This window comes from Chiloscyllium plagiosum, unplaced genomic scaffold, assembly GCF_037043375.1.
Source record: "Chiloscyllium plagiosum isolate Xiang-an unplaced genomic scaffold, Cpla_swu_hap1 HiC_scaffold_10, whole genome shotgun sequence".
NCBI lineage: Eukaryota > Metazoa > Chordata > Chondrichthyes > Orectolobiformes > Hemiscylliidae > Chiloscyllium > Chiloscyllium plagiosum.
The window spans coordinates 33,672,613-33,692,037 of NW_028270148.1; the positions used below are offsets into that span (position 1 = coordinate 33,672,613).

The 19,425-nt window shown below is 41.7% G+C and overlaps 1 protein-coding gene across 1 annotated transcript in view; it reads right to left on the reverse strand.

The window, feature by feature from the left end:
• Window positions 1-503: 503 nt before the first annotated feature.
• The window catches only part of LOC122552723 (tetratricopeptide repeat protein 7A-like), a 417,993-nt gene continuing 399,071 nt past the window's right edge, over window positions 504-19,425 (reverse strand). The window contains exon 20 of the mRNA XM_087991260.1: window positions 504-1,182. Within this exon, the coding sequence (XP_087847386.1) occupies window positions 1,111-1,182 (72 nt within the window). The 3' untranslated portion in view covers window positions 504-1,110. The remainder of the gene's footprint in view (window positions 1,183-19,425) is intronic.

The following is a 19,425-nucleotide window of genomic DNA, read 5'->3' on the forward strand; positions in this document are numbered from 1 at the left end:
TTTTGGGTACAGTTTCATGGATGCTGTGGTATTACTCTGATTGCTACTGTTGCTGGCATCTTATGGCATCTGCCACCTCTAATGGCATTTGGCACTGGGTAGATTGCTGCCACTCCTCCTCCTTTGACTATATTGTGTATTAGGGCCTGTTTCATGTTCAGTGATGGAGGATATATCACTCTTTACAGAAAAGGCACTTGTCTAGTTAACAAGGTGGTTTGTTGCACAACTACATTACTAATCTGACATAATTACCAGGACTTTTGGGAGTTGTATTAAATACATCTGCTCTCTTTGGAGGTTAATATTAAACGCACTGTCTCCACCCAAGGACTGTGTGTGACAGCATCAGAATGGCTGAAAGTTACTTAATACTAACTCCTTCAGAACCATTCCCTTCAAAACAGATGCCTTTCAAACAGTACTTTCCTTTCATGAATGAGACAAGGTACAGACTATTCTCAGGCAAGGCAGCTCTGCCTTTAATTCAGCACAACTCAATCCCATTCATATTCACCACCATTGCCTGGTGTTTTCCCTGATACATTCAGGAAGGCTCGTGACACTGCTACCTGGAGCACAGATTTAAGGTGATCAGGAGAAGGATTAGAGGGGAGATGAGGAGAAGCTTTTGCACCCAGAGGATGGTGAGTGCCTGGAATTCACCGCCCGGTTTATGTGGAGATCCTCAGCTTTTTGAAAAGAAACCCAGATTTGCATCTAAAGTGCCTACAAGGATTAGGTCTGGGAATGTTGGATTAGAATGCGTGGCTAGTTTATTCAGTTAGCACAGAAATGATGGACTGTTTGACGTCTATCAATGCTTTAACTTTTCTATGGTTCTTCTTTGAATTTTATGGTCCAGAGGCTCATGGTGGATCTTAATAGTTGGGGGTGAGAAGAGTTGTGGGCGGTGCTGGTAGAAGCCTTCTGCCTTCTGGTTGTTCATCCTCAGATCCATTCTCTCATTTGCTTTTGTAAGTGCGTCAATAATAGTTTGGAGCTCAGGTTCTGAGTCTGTACAGGTGCAAGTGCCAAGAGTCATCTGTTTACTGTCACTTGACCACAAAGAATAAGGTGATGTTGGTTCTGAACTGGGTAGGGTGCAGGTTAAGCAGTTTCTTCTTTGTCCTGTATCTTAATTCCACACCAGCAGGTAGCTTCATACCTTGGAGATAGAGTCTGCAACAAAGAAGATGAAGACAAACATGAGAGCATTGACAGCCTTGTAGAGCAGACACCTCAGAATCTTTGAGATCATTAGCAGTGATGCTTCCACAATATATTGTTAACCTATTGTCAGGATAATCACTGTAGGCAAGGAGAATTGAGGCAATTCTCAGTCAATCCGCGCAATGGGTGGGCCACATTGTCTACACACCTGAGTCAAGACGGGCAGCACAGTGGCTCAGTGGTTAGCACTGCTGCCTAAGAGTGCCAGAGACCCGGGCTTGATTCTAGTCTCAGGTGCCTGTCTATGTGGAGTTTGCACATTCTCTTCATGTCTGCGTGGGTTTCCTCCGGGTGCTCCAGTTTCCTCCCACAGAACAAAGTAATGCAGGCTGGGTGGATTAGTCATAGGAAATGTAGGGTTATAGAGTAGGTGGACGGGTCTGGGTAGGCTGCTCTTTGGAGAGTCAGAGTGTACTTGTTAGGCTGAATGACTCAACATGCATGGTGCTGGAAAAGCGCAGCCAATCAGGCAGCATCCGAGGAGCAGGAGCATGGACATTTCGAGCATAGGCCCTTCAACAGGAATGTGGGGGGTGGAGCCCAAAGGAGCTGAGAGTTAAATCTGAGGGGAGGTGATTCCTCAAACATTCCAGAGCGTTGTTCCGGCCTCTGGAACCGCTCGGACGCTATTAGCCACGTGACCATTACAGCTATCACCATCGTGGCAAATTATGACAATACCTCCATCCCCACCACCCCACAGAATGGGATCACTGCCAACTGCACCACCTCCACGAGTAGAACCACCCCCTCCAAGAACGCCAACAGGACCACCGCCTCCACAATTGCTGACAGGACCACCGCCTCCGCGATTGCCACCAACAGCTGCCTCCGTGATTGCCGCAAGAATCACCATGGCCAAAACCACCACAAAGACTACCCGAAATGTCACTTCCACCCAGTAGTTGCCGCCGCCTCAGCCACTTCCACCCCCACCGACATCGCTCACCGGAACACCGCCAACGAACACGCAGCCACTGCTGAAAATATCGCGAACGTCACACACAATGTCACTTCCGTCCCAGCGGATGCTACCACTTCCGACCCCCATGGTGTGTGTCACATCCTTTTGTGATGTCACCCACTATATCATGACACACAATCTCCGCACCCACTCCCAACTCCAGCCCCACTCCAGGTCCTAGCTCCCAGCCCTGCAGTGTTATTACCATTCCCGCAGATCTCCCCCTCAATGAGGATGAACAATCAGTCCTCAGTAAAGGCCTCACCTTCATCCCACTATGCTTCCACATCAATGAATTCAATGTGCGTCACAACATCAAATGTTTCTTCTGTCATCTCCACCTCAGTGCTTACTTTCTCAATTCGGACTCCCACCTACCTCCGAGGACCCCTTCGCCTGCCTCCAACATACTGCATTCACTTGGACACCTCATGCTGGTCTGTCACCCACCCTCAATCTCTTCATCTGCAACCCCAACCGCACATCTCCCCCATTTATCTCTCAGCTGCCTTGGACTCCCCCCTACATTCCTGATGAAGAGCTTATGCTCAAAATGTCGACTCTCCCGCTCTTTGGATGCTGCCTGACCTGTTGTGCTCTTTCAGTGCCACACTTTGACTCTGCTCTCCAGCATCTGCGGTCCTCACTGTCTCCTAGTTGATTGCCTGAATGGCCTGTTTCAACACTGTAGGGACTCTATGATTCAATGAAGACATGCAAAGCGAATTCACAATTCAAAGCTTTACAATGGCAACTGGTTACAGACAGAGGAAATACTTCACAAGGACAGCCTCAAAGCCTCCCTGAGAAAGTGTAATATCCCCTTACTTGTGGGGTTCTCTGACCTAATACTACATAATTGGAGGCAAAGCATTTATCAAAGTGCTAGCTAATGTGAGCATCTCTGACAATTCTAGTGGAAACAAGGTCAGCATTTATTGCCCTCTCTTACAAATGTGACGATGAGCCTCCTACTTGAACTGCAGTAGCTGTGAGGTGTAGGTGTTGAGGCTTGCAATGCTGCACAAAGTTCCATGAATTTGATCTGACAATTAAGAAGGATCAGTGGTACAGCTCCAAGTAACGGGTGAGCTTGCTTGGTGAGAAGCTTGGTAAAGAAGTCTTGGTGAGTTTCTGCTGTTTTGTGGATGATATATGCTGCAGCCAAGGTTCAACTGTGGCAGACGGGGGGGGGGAGGGGAATGTAGAAGGTGGTGGATGGGACACCAGTCTAGCAGGTTGCTTTGTCCTGGACAGTGCCAAGCTTCTTAAATGTTGTTGGAGCTGCACCCATCTAGAAAACCTGGGAGTATTCCATCAAACTCCTGATTTGTGCCCTGTGTAAATTTGAACAGGCCTAAACAGAGTCAACGCAGGAAGGACGCTCCCAATGGCAGGAAAGTCCAGAGCCAGGGTCACAGTCTAAGGTTGATCGTTTAGGACTGAGATGAGGAGAAATCTTTTCACCCAGAGAGTGGGGAGCCTATGGCATTTGTTACCACTGAAAGCAGTCAAAGCCAAAACATTGTATGATTTCAAGAAGGAGTTGCACATAGCACTTGGGGCTAAAGAGACCAAAAGATATGTGGGGAATGTGGGAACAGGCTACTGAGTTTAGATGATTAGTCATGATCATATTGAATGGAAAGGTAGGTTCAAAGGGCTGTGTGGCCTATTCTTGCTCCTATTTTTTATGTTTCTCTGACACACTTTGAGGAGTCAATGGTGAGTGTGCTCTAATTGCTGTGTTATTTATATGTATGGCCCAGTTCAGTTTCTAGTCAATGATAACGCACAGAATGGTGGGAGTGGGGTTTCAGCAATGACAAAGTTGTTGAATGATAAGGAGAGGTAGTTAGATATTCTCTCGTTGGTCAGTTGAGGCTGTTCTACTGTATTCAAGTATTGGCTTTGTGAAGCATAAAGGTGCCTACAGTGCCCGTTCCTGTTGAGGATGGGCATGATTTGCTATCTGGTGGAGAAGGATTGGATTGAGCCATACTATTGCCTGATATTGAATGGCTTGGAAACACAGTATCTGGGCCTACTGAGGTGGTTTTGTAAATTGATAGAAGCTGGACCCAAAATCTGTAACTGATCAAATCTGGAATTCGCTTTTCTCACTTTGCATCGCTGACATTTCCAGTTAATAATAAATGTAAAATCAGATCCTCTTGCAACGAAGTTCATAATGAGCATTTGATTTGATTGGGTTTTCTGAAGGGTGGGTGTGAGGGAGGGGATAACATCACCATTAAAATGATTTGGAAGCAAGTTTGCAACAGATGCATTTTGAAACATGAGCTAGAAGAGAAAATAACTAAATGTGTTTCACTCACACACCACAGTCATGTAAACAACCTACACAGGGGCTGCTGTTGTGAGATTAGGCCATCTCATGATATTCATTTTTTCCACAAGGAAATTGAAGTAAAACCGGAATATATGAAATCAGTTTTACAGAGATGTAAGGGGTAAGAAAGTGGCCAAATAGCCTCTTTCTGTGCCACATCTTTCTATAACTTGATGAATAACAAAACTCAATGAAACATGTCCAGTACCACATTCCTGAGTGAAGAGCTTAAAGTGGGGAAAGCCTGACTTGAGAATGTAAAACTAACACTTTCCTAGATGTAGAGTCGTAAAGTCATATGGCACAAAAACAGACCCCCTCGGTCCATGCTGACTGGACAACCCAATCTGAAGAAGGGCTTATGCCCGAAACGTCGATTCTCCTGTTCCCTGGATGCTGCCTGACCTGCTGCGCTTTTCCAGCAACACATTTTCAACCCAATCTGACCCAGGCCCATTTGCCAGCACTTGACCCATATCCCTCTAAACCTTTCCTATTCATGTACTCACCCGGATTCCCTTTTAAATGTTGTAATTCTATGAGGCTCCATCACTTTTTCTGGCAGCTCATTCCATACATGCACCATCCTCTGTGTGGAAAAGTTGCACCTCAGGTCCCTTTTAAATCTTTCCCCTCTCACCCTAAAACTATGCCTTCTAGTTTTGGACTCTCCCACCCTAGGAGAAAGACCTTGTCTATTTATGTTATCCATGCCCCTCATGATTTTCTAAACTTCTGTAAAGTTATCACTCAGCTTCTGATGCTCCAGGGAAAACAGACCCACCCTTTTCAACTTCTCCCTATTACTCAAATCCTCCGGCCCCCAACATCCTTGTAAGTCTTTTCTGCAGCCTCTCAAGTTTAATAACATCCTTCCTATAAAAGGGTGAGCAGAATTGTATGCAGTACTCTAAAAGTGGCCTCATCTTGTCCTGTGCAGCCACAACAAGATGTTCCAACTCCTACACTTAATGTTCTGACTAATAAAGGTAAGCGTGCCAAATGCCTTCTCCATCATCCTGCCTACCTGCAACTGCATTTTCAAGAACCTTACACCTGCACCAAAAGGTCTCTTTGTGTGGCCATACTTCTCAGAGTCCTCCCATTAATCTTGCCCTGGTTGGCCTTACCAAAATGAAATGCCGCACATTAATCTAAACTAAACTTCAGATAAGTAACTCTTTCTATTTTGTGTCTTTGAATCTTGATATCAAAATCAATGTATCAGATAAAGCTCAAAAGTTCATCTTATCTATTGCTCACTCTTCAATCCAAAAAATGGAATCATGTTTAATGCAGACAGCACTTTATCGTGACTAGGCATGGAAAAGGAGAGAGAAGTGATCTAAGATTAGGAGAAATGTTTTCCCTCAGTGAATTGTGAGACCTTGGGATTCTACCTCAGAAGGTAGTGGAGATGAAATCAATGAATCTTCTTTTAAGATGGAGGTAAATGCATTCTAAAATAAAGGAAAGAAATCAAACAAAGAACTGCAGATGCTGGAAATCTGAAACAAACACAGAAAACACTTGAGAAACTAACAGGTCTGGCAGCATCTGTGGAGAAAGAAATAAAGTTAATGTTTTGTGTCACGTGACCAAAGTTCTGACAACGATCACTGGACTTGAAGTATTAACTGTTTCTCTTGCAGTGGATGCTGCCAGACCTGCTATGCTTCTCCAGATAAGAATAACAAAAAGATGGGGTACTGGGCTAATGGTCGGATACTTGGTAGTGTGGATGAGCAGAGGGATCTTGGTGTCCATGTACACAGATCTCTGAAAGTTGCCACCCAGGTAAATAGTGCGGTGAGGAAGGCATATGGCGTACTGGCTTTTATTGGTAGAGGAATTGAGTTCCGGAGTCCTGAGGTCATGATGCAGTTGTATAAGACTCTGGTACGGCCGCATCTGGAATATTGTGTGCAGTTTTGGTCGCCATACTATAGGAAGGATGTGGAGGCATTGGAACGGGTGCAGAGGAGGTTTACCAGGATGTTGCCTGGTATGGAAGGAAAATCGTATGAGGAAAGACTGAGGCACTTGGGGCTGTTTTCACTAGAGAAAAGAAGGTTTAGGGGTGACTTGATTGAGGTGTACAAGATGATTAGGGGGTTAGATAGGGTCGACAGTATGAACCTTTTCCCGCGTATTGAGTCGGGTATTACAAGGGGGCATAGCTTTAAATTAAGGGGGGGTAGATATAGGACTGATGTTAGGGGTAGGTTCTTCACTCAGCGAGTCGTTAGTTCATGGAATGCCCTGCCAGTAACAGTGGTGGACTCTCCCTCTTTATGGGCATTTAAGAGGGCATTGGATAGGTATATGGAGGATAGTGGGTTAGTGTAGTTTAGGTGGGCTTGGATCGGCGCAACATCGAGGGCCCAAGGGCCTGTACTGCGCTGTATTCTTCTATGTTCTATGTTCTATGTTCTAGATCTTTCTGCTTTTGTTGTAATTAGATTCTTATTAGGCAAGGGAATGAAAGACTATCATTGTACATGAGAATGTGGATTTGAAACACAAACACATCAGCTCTGATTTTTTGTTGAACAATGAAGTAGGGTCAAGTGGCCAAATGACCGGCTCCTAATTTATACATTTATGTGTCATAGGAATAGTGAGATTTGACATGGATTTCACAAGATGGATCCCAAAATACATAATCCAAAATGTCCATTGCAACTAGCTAGTCGCACTCCATTGCACTGATGGCTTTGCGTTGGGGAGGTGGAAGCTCCATCCCTTGAACAGATCAGAAATTCCTCAGTAAGGTCGGAAGCTGGTGATCCTGATCTCCTGCTGGAATTATGGAGAAAATTGTCACTTGACCCACAGATGGAAAGCACCATTAGAAATATTTCAAACACACAGAAGGCAGTTCTTTAAGCAGGTTTAACCATCATTGATAGGCCTTTACCTTTCTGGAAACATTGGGGTTGAACTGATGAAGTGATTATTTTCATAATCTGCAGTGCATTTCAGTAAAGACCTCCTCATTGCAGCCACAACTATAGCTCATCGGAGCACAGAAAGCATTTCATTTCTACTGGCTGCAGAAATATCTGTGACCATGATGTGTGGCATTCAGGTGTCCATCTCCTGCCAACCTACAAAGAGTTGTTTGCCAGTCACTACTGTGTAAGGGAGTCACTGAGACCTTTAGTTCTTTGAGATATACATTTCAATTTCTCTTAGCTGCACAATGGAGTTGGACTCAGTACACAGCTTGACTTGGGTTTCAGGCTTCTTCATTCTGCAGGATATCACTGGTTGCTTGGATATTGCATTGTGGACTCTACACGTATTCTCTAACCTACACTATCCTCAATACTACAAAGATTTAGCCCTCTTTATTATCCAGTTGGTGTATGACTGCAGCAAAGAATGCTTGGCATCTCCTGGCAGCAGGCATGATATCCCTAATCTGCGGCAGTCTGTTGTGCTATCCGAATTTGAGACCTAACGGTGAATATACTGGACAATAAAGGTTTTCTAACAATGTCAAAGTTAATGATACTGATGTGTAGCCCTCACAATGTCATATGGTTCATAAACAACAAAAACCATTCTGCCATGCCAGTGGTGTTAGAATATTGGAGTGCTGTAGCAATGATTGTACCCAGCAGAATCGGTGTCGAGACTAGTCGTGGTCTGCTGCATTGATCTGGACAGCATGAGGGGACAGCTGTTGCCATCATCTACAGCAAGCAGCTGAAGAGCAGGGGAATGAGGTAAAGCAGGAGGTGGAGGAAAAGATGAGGCAACCTGGACAGTTTTGTCTGCCTGGACTCTCCACGAATAACTCATCCGAGTGTGATACCAGTAACCACATCACCAATTCTCCACTCACCAACAATCCGAAAACATCCTTTTCCTTCATCACTGACCATCACTGCATTTGCTTGGCCACACTGCAAACATGAAATTAAAATCCACCAAATTTATACATTAGATAATTTCATATTCCACACTAATCATTTTCGTGCATTCCCTTGTTGCCTATTTTTAGTGTGTCTTTATTATTTCTGCACAGCAGCTGCATCATGCCTTGTGGAAGGTGACTGACATTCAGTCAGAAAAGATTGCAAATGGTCTTCCAGGATGTCCTTGAGCTGATCTTCTTCTGGATGGTCCAGCTTTAGACTGCACCACCGTCACAGCAAGAGAGGCAGTAACCTGGGCTGTGTGGCTGACCCGCACTGCTGCTTGCGATGGATAATGCTACCAGTCTGAGCAAGGTTTGTTCTCAGTGGAGTCACTGTCACTGTCATGTTCCTCAGCAATTGCCATAATGTGGTGAATATCAGTCATGTGATACTCTTGGGTCAAATGCTATAGTTTGAGAGCTGCTCATGAAGCATATATCATAAAGATTTGGGTTCTTGTTGAGACAGGAGCCTTTAAGTTTAATAACAAAAACAATCGCTATGTATTGCTGTAAAAGCACAGACTGACAAAAGATCTGGGTATGTGTTCACTGATGTTATTATACATTACAGACATATAACTGACTGACAGAACACCACATTTTGTATTGTATTGTATGAAAGAGGGAACTGAAGTTGGGACAGGTACCTTTATACTGGAAATGTCCTGATATAACTGCCTTAAAGTCTGTCTGCTCTGGAAACCACACAATGACAAAACAGCCAGTGTGCTGGATTGTTGCGACACACTGCAAGCCATAGCATGGAAATGCATAGTTGCAAAATACAAGTGATTTCTTCTCTTGTACTGGCTGTGAGGTGTTCACTAGATATCAGCCAGATCACAGGCCCTGAGTCAGATATTTAGATGTGAACATTGCCAACTTAAACAGAAAAACCAGTAAAATTTATGAAAGTCTAACTCATTTCCTATATTTCAAAATCAAGCCCTAGCAGAACCAAAGCACTCGTTTCCAAATATTACTGGCATTTTATTGTTTTTTTCCCCTCTGGAATGGAAGCCACCAACCATTTAAATGCCTCAATTTCCAATCAAAGTGCTTTCGAGAAGTCAGTCATATCAAGGTGGTGTGCAGGATTAGAAGATACAGTGATTCTCCAAGCGAGGTTAAAGCATCAGGTCAAGGTCGTGGTAGATCTAGAACGAGTTCTGAAGTCTAGGAATCCTCAAATTCACCTATGACAAATATAAAAGCAAAAATTGACATTATCAAGCATCAAAATCAAGAGTTGTACTCAATCAGAAAATAAGATAATTAGCATATGGAAGATGAGAGCAATAAGGCTAAACGTAAAATTCCAGTGCCAACAGAAGTCAAAGAATCACAACTTAACTTTATAATGATTCAGCTATGTTGGGATTTGAACATGCATCTTCAGAATATTAGCCGCCAGTTTTGGATTACTAGTGGAATGATATTACCTCCATGGCACAACCTTTGCCATAGCATGCGTAAGGTGATAAACTAGACAATCATCTCCATGTTTCCCTTTGACGTAGGCTAGAAAATAATCTATTTTCTTACAGAACAGCCTCACAGGTTACAGTAAGGTTGCTCTACTCCTAAATTAGTGTTCAAACACACTCTTAGGACATCATTCACAAAGAAAAAGAAAAGCATGACAAAGCGATGATGATATATGAGGCATGAAACCTAGCGAGTTCAGTGCTAGCCAGAAGGTCATGGTGAAAAACCTCCAAGGTGATAAGGAAAAGTATGTCTATAAAGTAAAACAAACTACTTCTAGTTCTGATCAAGGGTCACTGAATCTGAAACATTGATTCTGCTTTCTCTTCACAGATACAGCCAGACCAGCTGATGTCTCTCCAACGTTTTCGATTTTTGTTTCAGACTAAGTATGTGATTGGGATTGTTGTGAAAGTATTCAGATATCTTGCAAAGGATCAGAGAGGGAAGTTTTCGCTGTTGCTTAAATCATTTCCTTGAAAGAGGAAATATGACAAAGAGAGAGGTGGGAAAGACTCCTACAATTTAAATTCCTCCTTCAGCCCAAAGCGTAAGTCAGAGGGAAAGTGAAAGCCAAAGAAAAGCTGAATGATTAAAGGAATATGGAACAAACAGTAGAGTAAAATGATTCAGAGTTTTAAAGACAAATCTGTCAGTGACACAGTTCCAACCACCAAGTAGAGTTCATAGTCAAAGTCAGAATTAGATTTGACACAAAGATGTTGAAACAGTGGAGTCAAATTAAAGTAAATGCTAAGAACTATCCAGACAGAAGGAAAAAGATTTACTGAATATATGTAGGAAAAAGAAGTCTTTTTTTTCATTATTTCTTGTCAAATGATGATATTTTTGCTGAAGACATACTGGTATGAAGGAGGTTCAATTCTTTTGGAATGCAGCTTACTCTAGCAGTTTTGGTCATATATGTTTAATTGTGATAACAGAAAAAACAAATATGCAACCCAACTGGTTAAATATTTAGGTATTGCCGATATTGGTTTACTCATACTGTATCTGGGAAATTATATATTTTCCTGTATAGGTTTGTTTAAACAGTTGGAAAGGAGTGGTGGGAAGAGCTGCTGTTGCTGCTGCTCCTTCTGGTCTGCTGAAGAGATGTAAATAAAATTACATAAGTAAATCAAAACTGAACGTTTGTTAGTCTGAGTATGATACATCACAGGCAGCTTCTTTCTAGAGCCAAGTTTAGGGGTAGGTCACTATCATTCAAATGCTAGTAGCTTCAAAAAATAGCCAACAGTAGGAACTTTTATTTTGTTAATCAGCTGCTTGTACCTCACTGGAGTGTTCGGTGGATATGTCTTACAACCCTCAACTGGGAAAATGTCACAGGCCATGAACTATATTGAGAAGGAATGTCTTCTGAAGCTGGTTCCCCTGCCTCCCAGTTTGCACCCAAATGCTGGAAACGTTCTGCCCATTCTGTTTGTCTTACCCACACAGAGGAATGAGGCTTCACTGCCTGTGTCTGACATTAATGGGGTAGTGATGGGTTCAGAATTGTGTCAATAAGCTTACTGGACAGTGGTGGCATGGTCAATGCGATTTTAAAGGGACCCTAGCCCCATGCATCCAAAAATGATGCCTTTGCAAGGAAAATGGGGTGCTCCAACATAAATAAGACCATTTCTGGTTGGACTTCAATGGAGCCTGTACAGTGTGCAATCTGATTTCTTCCACAAGGATAGGAAGAGAAAAGATGCTGCAAAGGTACAGATATTGGCAGACTTCAAAGGGGAACGGTACACCTTTGGGGCCCTCAAAAATAATCGAGACAATCCTGGGATTTTGGGCATCACACCCACCTCCTCCAAATCTGTTATTTCGTTTCCCGGTAGTATCTCCAGTAAATGTTCTTTATCTACCTGAAACTCACTTAGTGATTGTAAACAAGGCTCTTCACTTGCTGTGTAGGTGTTTGTCCAGTTCACCCCATCAATCAGCTGTTGAAAGATCAGAACAAGCCTCCGCTACAGTTATGACCAAATGGAAACCGAGTAATACGATAAAGTGGAAAACATAAAATGGAGTAGGCCATTCGGCCCTTCAACATGATCATGGCGGGTCATGCAATTTCATTATCCCACTCCCACTTTCTCTCCATCCCCCTTAATCCCTTTAGCCGCAGGGGCCACATCCAGCTCCCTCTTGAATATATCTAACACTCCAACGGCTTCCTGTGGGAGAGAATTCCACAGGTGCACAACTTGCCGACTGAAGAAATTCTTCCTCATCTCAGTCCTGAATTGTTTACCCCTTATTCTTAACTGTGACCCCTGGTTCTAGAATTCCCCAACATCAGGAATATTCTTCCCTCTTCTAGCCTATCCCATCCCATTAGGATTTTATATGTTTCTGTGAGATCGCCCCTCATAATTCTAAATTCCAGTGAGTACAAGCCCAGTCAATCTAGTCTTTCTTCATATGTCAATCCTGCCATCCTGGGAATTAGTCTAGTGAACCTTTGTTGTATTCCCTCAATAGGAGGAATGTCCTTCCTCAGATTGGGAGAGCAAAACTGTACATTATACTCCAAGTGTAGCCTCACCAAGGCCTATGTAACTGCAGGAAGACATCCCTACTCCTCTTCTCAAACCCTCTCGCTATGAAGGCCAGCATGCCATTAGCTTTCCTCATCGCCTGCTGCACCTGCATTACCAATCTTCAGCGACTGTTCCACCATGATGCCCAGGTCTCACTGCACCTCACCTTTTCCTAAATTGCCACCATTCAGATCATAACCTGTTTATTTGCCACCACAGTGGATGACCTCACATTTATCCAAATGACATTGCATTTGTCAAGTATTTGCCCATTGAGCCAGCCTGTCCAAGTCACCCTGCCGCCTCTTAGCACCCTCCTCTCAGCACACACTGCCACCCAGCTTAGTGTTGTCTGCAAATTTGGAAATATTGCATTCAATTCCATTGTCCAAATCATTATATATTCTCAACACTTGGGTCCCAGCACTGAACTGTGTGGTACCCCACTCGTCACTGACTGCCACTCTGAAAAGGACCCTTTTAATTCCAACTTTCTGCTACCTGTCTGTCTACCAGTTTTCTCTCCACGTCAATATATTACCTGCATTACCATGAGGAAGAGGGAAACTCCAGCCACATCACTTGTTATTTGAACTTATACTCTAGTGGTTTGTTACGGTAAGGAATGGCTTGGAGGTTATTATTTACATATGGGAACATTAAAACATTCACAGACAATAAATTGCCAAAATGTGTTCTGTAAGCAAACACATCATGGCAATTAATTAGTGTCAACAGCCATGTAATTAATTACCAATTAATATGATGTGGGCTCAGGGAAGAATGTTGGCCGGAAATCATGCAGAACTCTTCTTTGAATATTATCTGGGATGGGAAACAACCTTGTGGCTTTGAGTTAAAATTTCATCCAATGGATATTCCATTTGACAATCCAGAGCACCTTCAGTCCTGCAGTGAAATATCAGCTGCTCTCCCAGCCAAGAAAAGCCGTACACTGAGATCCCACAAATGGTAAAAAAGGGAGAAAATATTCTTTTAAAACTGCAAAACATTTGAATAATTTCTTTCTCAATTATCACTTCACAGAAGCATTGTCATGAGGGTATTGTCTGGAAAAGCACAGCAGGTCAGACAGCAAGACAATTGATGTTTTGGGCATAAGTCCTTTATCAGGACCACCCTCTTGATTCTGATCTCCAGCATCTGCAGTCCCTCACTTTCTCCTCCATGAGGGTATTATCTGTCAGCATTTGATTTGTAAACCAAACCATCAGTTTCTCTTCCATTAGTTGGAATATCAGGTTGATATTTCATTAGTAGTTGCATTTCCTTCATTGTCAAAATATCATTAATAGCACTAATTTATTTTATTGATAACGTCCCTTTCACCAATGTGCTGATTGAAGCCTTAGTTGACAATTTGTCAATATTATTTTCCAATGTCCTGGTTTCTCACTTGGAGCTATTTTTTTATAAGTGCTGAGAAATTTTTATAAAATGTTTTAGTGTTATATGGTTTTGTAATATTCCAATCTTTTGGTACGATAACATTATGAAGCAATGTTTGGCCCAATTTTCCTGAGTATCACTCAGTTCCTTGTATGGCTGCAAGAATCAGAAAAAAGAGGTGGAGACCTGCAGGTAAAAGGTCTATGGACATCTGCTTAAAATTTTCAGAGGTGCCTGGAAAACATGTTACTATGACCTACCCTGGATGCCCTCTGACCCCTGTGGGGCTTTGAAAGTGCTAGGGTAAATGGAACTATGAAGGTAGATCCTAATGCTTGCAGCCTAACATGCCACAGACAGCAATTACTAGCTCCTCTTGGTTCTCCTGCTGGGGTTAGATCCAATCAGGATCCAATGCAGAAGTTCCTTTATCCTTTGAAGCTCTGCTCTTATCTAGCACCAATGCAGGTAGCAAAGGGTAAGTGAGGGAGTAATGGATAAAAAATAGCTTCATACATGACAAGAATTAGAACACCTGTTTAGGTTTTAAAGTGTTATGATAATGGTTATTCATAGTAGCTGCTCGCAGCTGTTTTCTGTGTGTTTTTATCTCTTTTTACACTGTTTATTGAATGTTAACAGAAGTTATCAGCCATTTTACTATTGAATCTTAAACTTTCTCCTTCCACTTACAATTGATCAAACTCTAGTTCCCGTTTATAGCCAGTCTTTTCCAGGTGTTGACACCTAGTTGGATTTCCATGGCATTCCCTTTGATGAATCTTTTTCCCACTATTTCCTCATAAGACCCACTGCATTGTATTTCTCAGAGGGCTCTGAGAAGCACAGTTATTACCCTTGCATTGGTGATGCATGGCAGAGCCAGGAATAGATCAAGGTTCAAATAACAGATGGTGACTGGACTGTATCCCAGACACCAACAGCATATTCATTTCCATGTAAACACCTCATCTCTGATTTCCTGTCAAATTACACAACAGCACTGAATACCATTAATGCACCAATACATTACAATACTGTCTCCAGGGAACTGCACTAAACTTTCCTAAAGTATCTCTTAATACCAAAAACATTCAGCCCTTATCTACTAAGCCCATCAAATGAACCCCAGAAAAATAGTCTGGACATTCTTATGTTCTCCATTGTAGTGCCTACATGAAGCCAAGACAGCAACTTGGTGAGCAGTGAGGTAGACTATGACTGGAGGATGATGCTAATTCTCAGTATAGGATCCTGCACTCTCCCTACTTCTTGGGATCATTTTACAGGCAATGATGTCCAAAAGTAGGCAAGGATTTGTAAATTCTAGGCTATCCTCCAAGAATTTATATTCCCTATTGATATGAGTTGATTTGTTTTGGAATTAAAAAAGATTCTTGAGGTGTAGCAAGTGTTAAGTATACACACAGTAATAGACATCCACCCAATCGAGAGTTCACCATGTGGCAGCGAATGTACATGCACCAAAGCCCAAGTTGTCTTAGAATGACTTGCTATGTTAATAATTTAAACACAAGTGTGAGAGCTAAATTTAATCTTCTGTCAATGCCAAGGTATAGTATGGCGATGCATGATAAACATTTAAAGGTTTACTTTCCATTGGAACATGAATTTCCAGGTTTTTCTTTACAAAGGGCCTTTTGTTTGGAAGAAAGTTTATTTTTCTACAATAAACAGTTAGGGCAACGAGAGTGGAAGAATTAAAACAGAGTTGAGGAGGAATTAATTCTCTCAAAGGGCCATTTATCTATGGAATTGAAAACCCCAGAATATGGGTGGACTCCAGGAACCTGAATAAATTTATGAAGGAGATAAAGAGATTTTTAATTAGTAATGCGTTAAAGGGTTATGGAGAGCAGGCAAGAAAGTGGAGTTAGGCAGAGATGAGATCAGCCATGATTGTATTATATGGTGAAGCAGACTCAATGGGACTACTCTTGCTCCTAGTTCTTGTGTTCTTATGTTGAAAGCGAAATACTGTGGATGCTGGCGATTAAAAGAAAAAATAGAAATTGCTGGAAAAACTCTGCAGGTCTGGCTGCATCTGTATGAGAGAACCGAATTAATGTTTCGAGCCCAATACCTCTAGTTTGGAACTCAGGTCTCAGGTTGAATCCTGAATTTGTCATGAATCTTTACTATAATCTTAGCAACGTAGAAAAAAATGTTAATTGAGGAGCACCAACCAAAATTCTATTTCTGTAAAATTCCCATCGATGTTTGAAACCCAACAGTTGTCTGTTAAAGTACTTCCATAAACATATAGGCCAAAGCTGACTGGTGAGAAAAATGGTTTTCCTCTTGCAAATTATAAGATAATTAATACATACAGATGATTCTATTATATTTGAATATTTACAGTCCTGTTCCCGGATCAACACATAGTAGGGTACATACTATTCAATATTAGCCTCTGCTGTAAAGGGGTCTGGACAGAGTAGATAGCGAGAAACAAATTTCCTTGACCCCAGTTTCTACCAAGAATTGGAGGTCATAGATTTAATGTGCATGACAAAAAAAAATCAAAGACAATATGAGGAAAAAATGCTTTATGAAGCAAGTGGTTAGGATCCAGAATGCTATGTCTTATGGCGGAGACAATATTAATTGTAGTTTTCAAACACGAATTAGATAAGTACCACAAAGAAAAAGAAATGCAGGGCCACAGGAAATTGGGACAAACTGAATTACTCTCACTAAGAAAATATTTTATAACAGGTAAGCCCAAATAGATATGTTTTTGAGGATTTTGTATTTCACAATTGTGGTTGCTGGACGTGCTTACAAAAGAGAGTGAACAGCCAGATGTTATGATCCAATGAGATAGTTAGAAAGACAGAGGAGGCGCTGAACATGGATTTTTGAGAGGAAAGAGATCAAAAACAAAACCTTAAAGGCGGTAGTCCCAGGATTACTTTCAGTGCCGTGTACTGGTGAGTAGAAAAATAAGGGTAGAATAAGTGAACATGTAACTGGAGGGAGAGTGCAGGAGGGTAGACTTTACATTTTTGAGGCATTAGGACAGATTTTGAGGCTGGCATAACTCTATAAAAAAAACATGGGTTAGCATGAGCAGGACCAATATCCTTCAGAGCAGTTTACTAATATACTTGAGCAGGATTTAAACATGTTGTGGAGGTGCCAGTGTTGGACTGGGGTTTAACTGATGAAGAGCTTATGCTTGAAAAATCGATTCTCCTGCTCCTTGGATGCTCCCTATTTTGGCTGTACTTTCCCAGCACACACTCTGATCTCCTCACTTTCTCCTTGGAAAGGGGTGGGCAAAATTAAAAATCTCAAAACACCAGGTTATAGCCCAACAGGCTTATTTAGAAGTACTAGCTATTGGAGCGCTGCTCCTTCATCAGGTAGCTGTGGAGCATAAGACCATAAGACATAGAACTTACAGCAAAGGATTACTGTGCCATGCAACTGAAACGATATATTGAACAAACCTGGATTGCTGTTAAGTCTTACATCTTTTAGAATGGGTTGCAGGTTTCGGATCATTAATATGTAAATCCCAGAACTTCTTTTCAGTCACATTCTCGAGATAAAGGGTGACACCTCAGCTCAGACAATGCATTAAAGGTGTGAGGTTAGAGTCTGTCTGTATCCCAATCTTGAGTCAGATCAGTTCTATTTCCAAAGAAGTAATTCATAAAATGCTGCATGGATTGACTGACTACATTGACTGCCTGCAGATTGTATGCTTTTTGAGCAAAATAGAATATGCCTGCAAATATAATTCTGGTACAAATACAAGTTTGGTAAGGGAAATGAAATCTGATAGGAATTCAGAAAGGAGAAGAACAAAGCTAGTAAAGGTTGGAAGAAAAATAGTGACCAACATTGGAAGATAATGGAAGCAAAAGTCAACATCACAGAGGGTTAAAATATGAAATAAATGTTTTTTAAAAAAGGCAAAATAAAAGGCACTTTCTCCAAATGCATGTAGCATTTGTAACAAAGTAGATGTATTGACAACACAAACAGAAGTAAATGGTTGCAATCTAATTGTCATTACAAAGATCTGGCTAAAGGATGACCAAACAGGGAACTGAATGTTTAGTGGCATTCAATGTTTAGAAAGAATAGGAAAAGAAAAATATTACTGCTGTTAATAAAGGATGTGGTCAGTATGTTAGTGAGAAAGAATCTTAGATTGGAGACCACAAAATAGATTCAATTTGATAGAGCTAAGAACCAGGAAAGAGCCACAAAGATTGGTGGGAATTATTTATAGCCTACCAAACACCAGTGGTAATGCAGGACATGGCATAAACCAGGAAATTAGAGGTACACATTACAAGGGTAATGCAGTAATCATGTGGTACTTTAATCTGTATGTAGATTGTACAAGCGTAATTAGCATTAATGCTTTGGGAGGATGAATTCCTGGAATGTATACAAGATGGTTTTCCAGAATGATATAATTAGGAACCAACTGGAGAATGGGCTATTTTAAATCTCGCATTGTCTAGTTAGAAATGGTTAATTAATAAGTTTGTGTAAGGGGGCCTTTAGGGAAGAGTGACCATAATATGCTGAAATTCTATATTAAATTGAAATGATATAGTTTACTCTAGAACTAGGGCTAAATCTAAACAAAGGTTACTAAAAAAAAAGAAGGATTAAGTGTGGTAGATTGGGAAATTACATTAAAAGCTATGATGGTAGACAGGCAATGGATAATATTTAAATAAATAATACGTGGCTTACAACAAGTATACTTTTCTTTGAAGCACAAAACTCCAATGGAAAATGTAATCCCACCATTGCTAAGAAGAAAATTGAAAGAATATATTGGAGCAAAGAAAGGAGTTCAGTCGTTAACATTGCTACCTCACGACACCAGGGACCTGGGTTCAATTCCATCCTCAAGCGGCTGTGTGGTGTTTACACATTCTCCCCATGACTGTGGAGGTTTCTTCTGCATGCTTGGGTTTCCTCCCACAGTCCTGAGGATGTGCAGGTTAGGTGGATAGACCATCTAAATTGTCTGTAGTGTTCATGGATCTGTAGGGTCAGTAATTAACCATGGTAAATGCAGGATTACAGGGATAGTGTTGAGGGGGTGGGTCTAGGTGGGATGCTCTTCAGAGGGTCGGTATAGACTCAATGGGATGAATGGCCTGCTTCCACACTATAGGAATTCTGTGAAAAGAGTCTTTTGAAGTTGCAAATAAAATTCGTAAGCCTGGGGATTTGGAACACTTTAGGATTTACCAAAGGTGGATCAAGTAAAAAAGGGAAAACAGAAAACAGAGGTGAAAAAGAGAGAAATATAAACATGGATACCAAGTGCAATCCAAAAGCCATTTACAGGGATATGGTTGCAGGTTGGCAAAGAGTGGACCTGAATATTGAAGGTTATATGACATTCAGAAAGGATAGTAAGAAGTGGAGGGGTGCCTCTGTTAATGATAATAGTAACAAAATAGGGAGGGATGACCTAAGT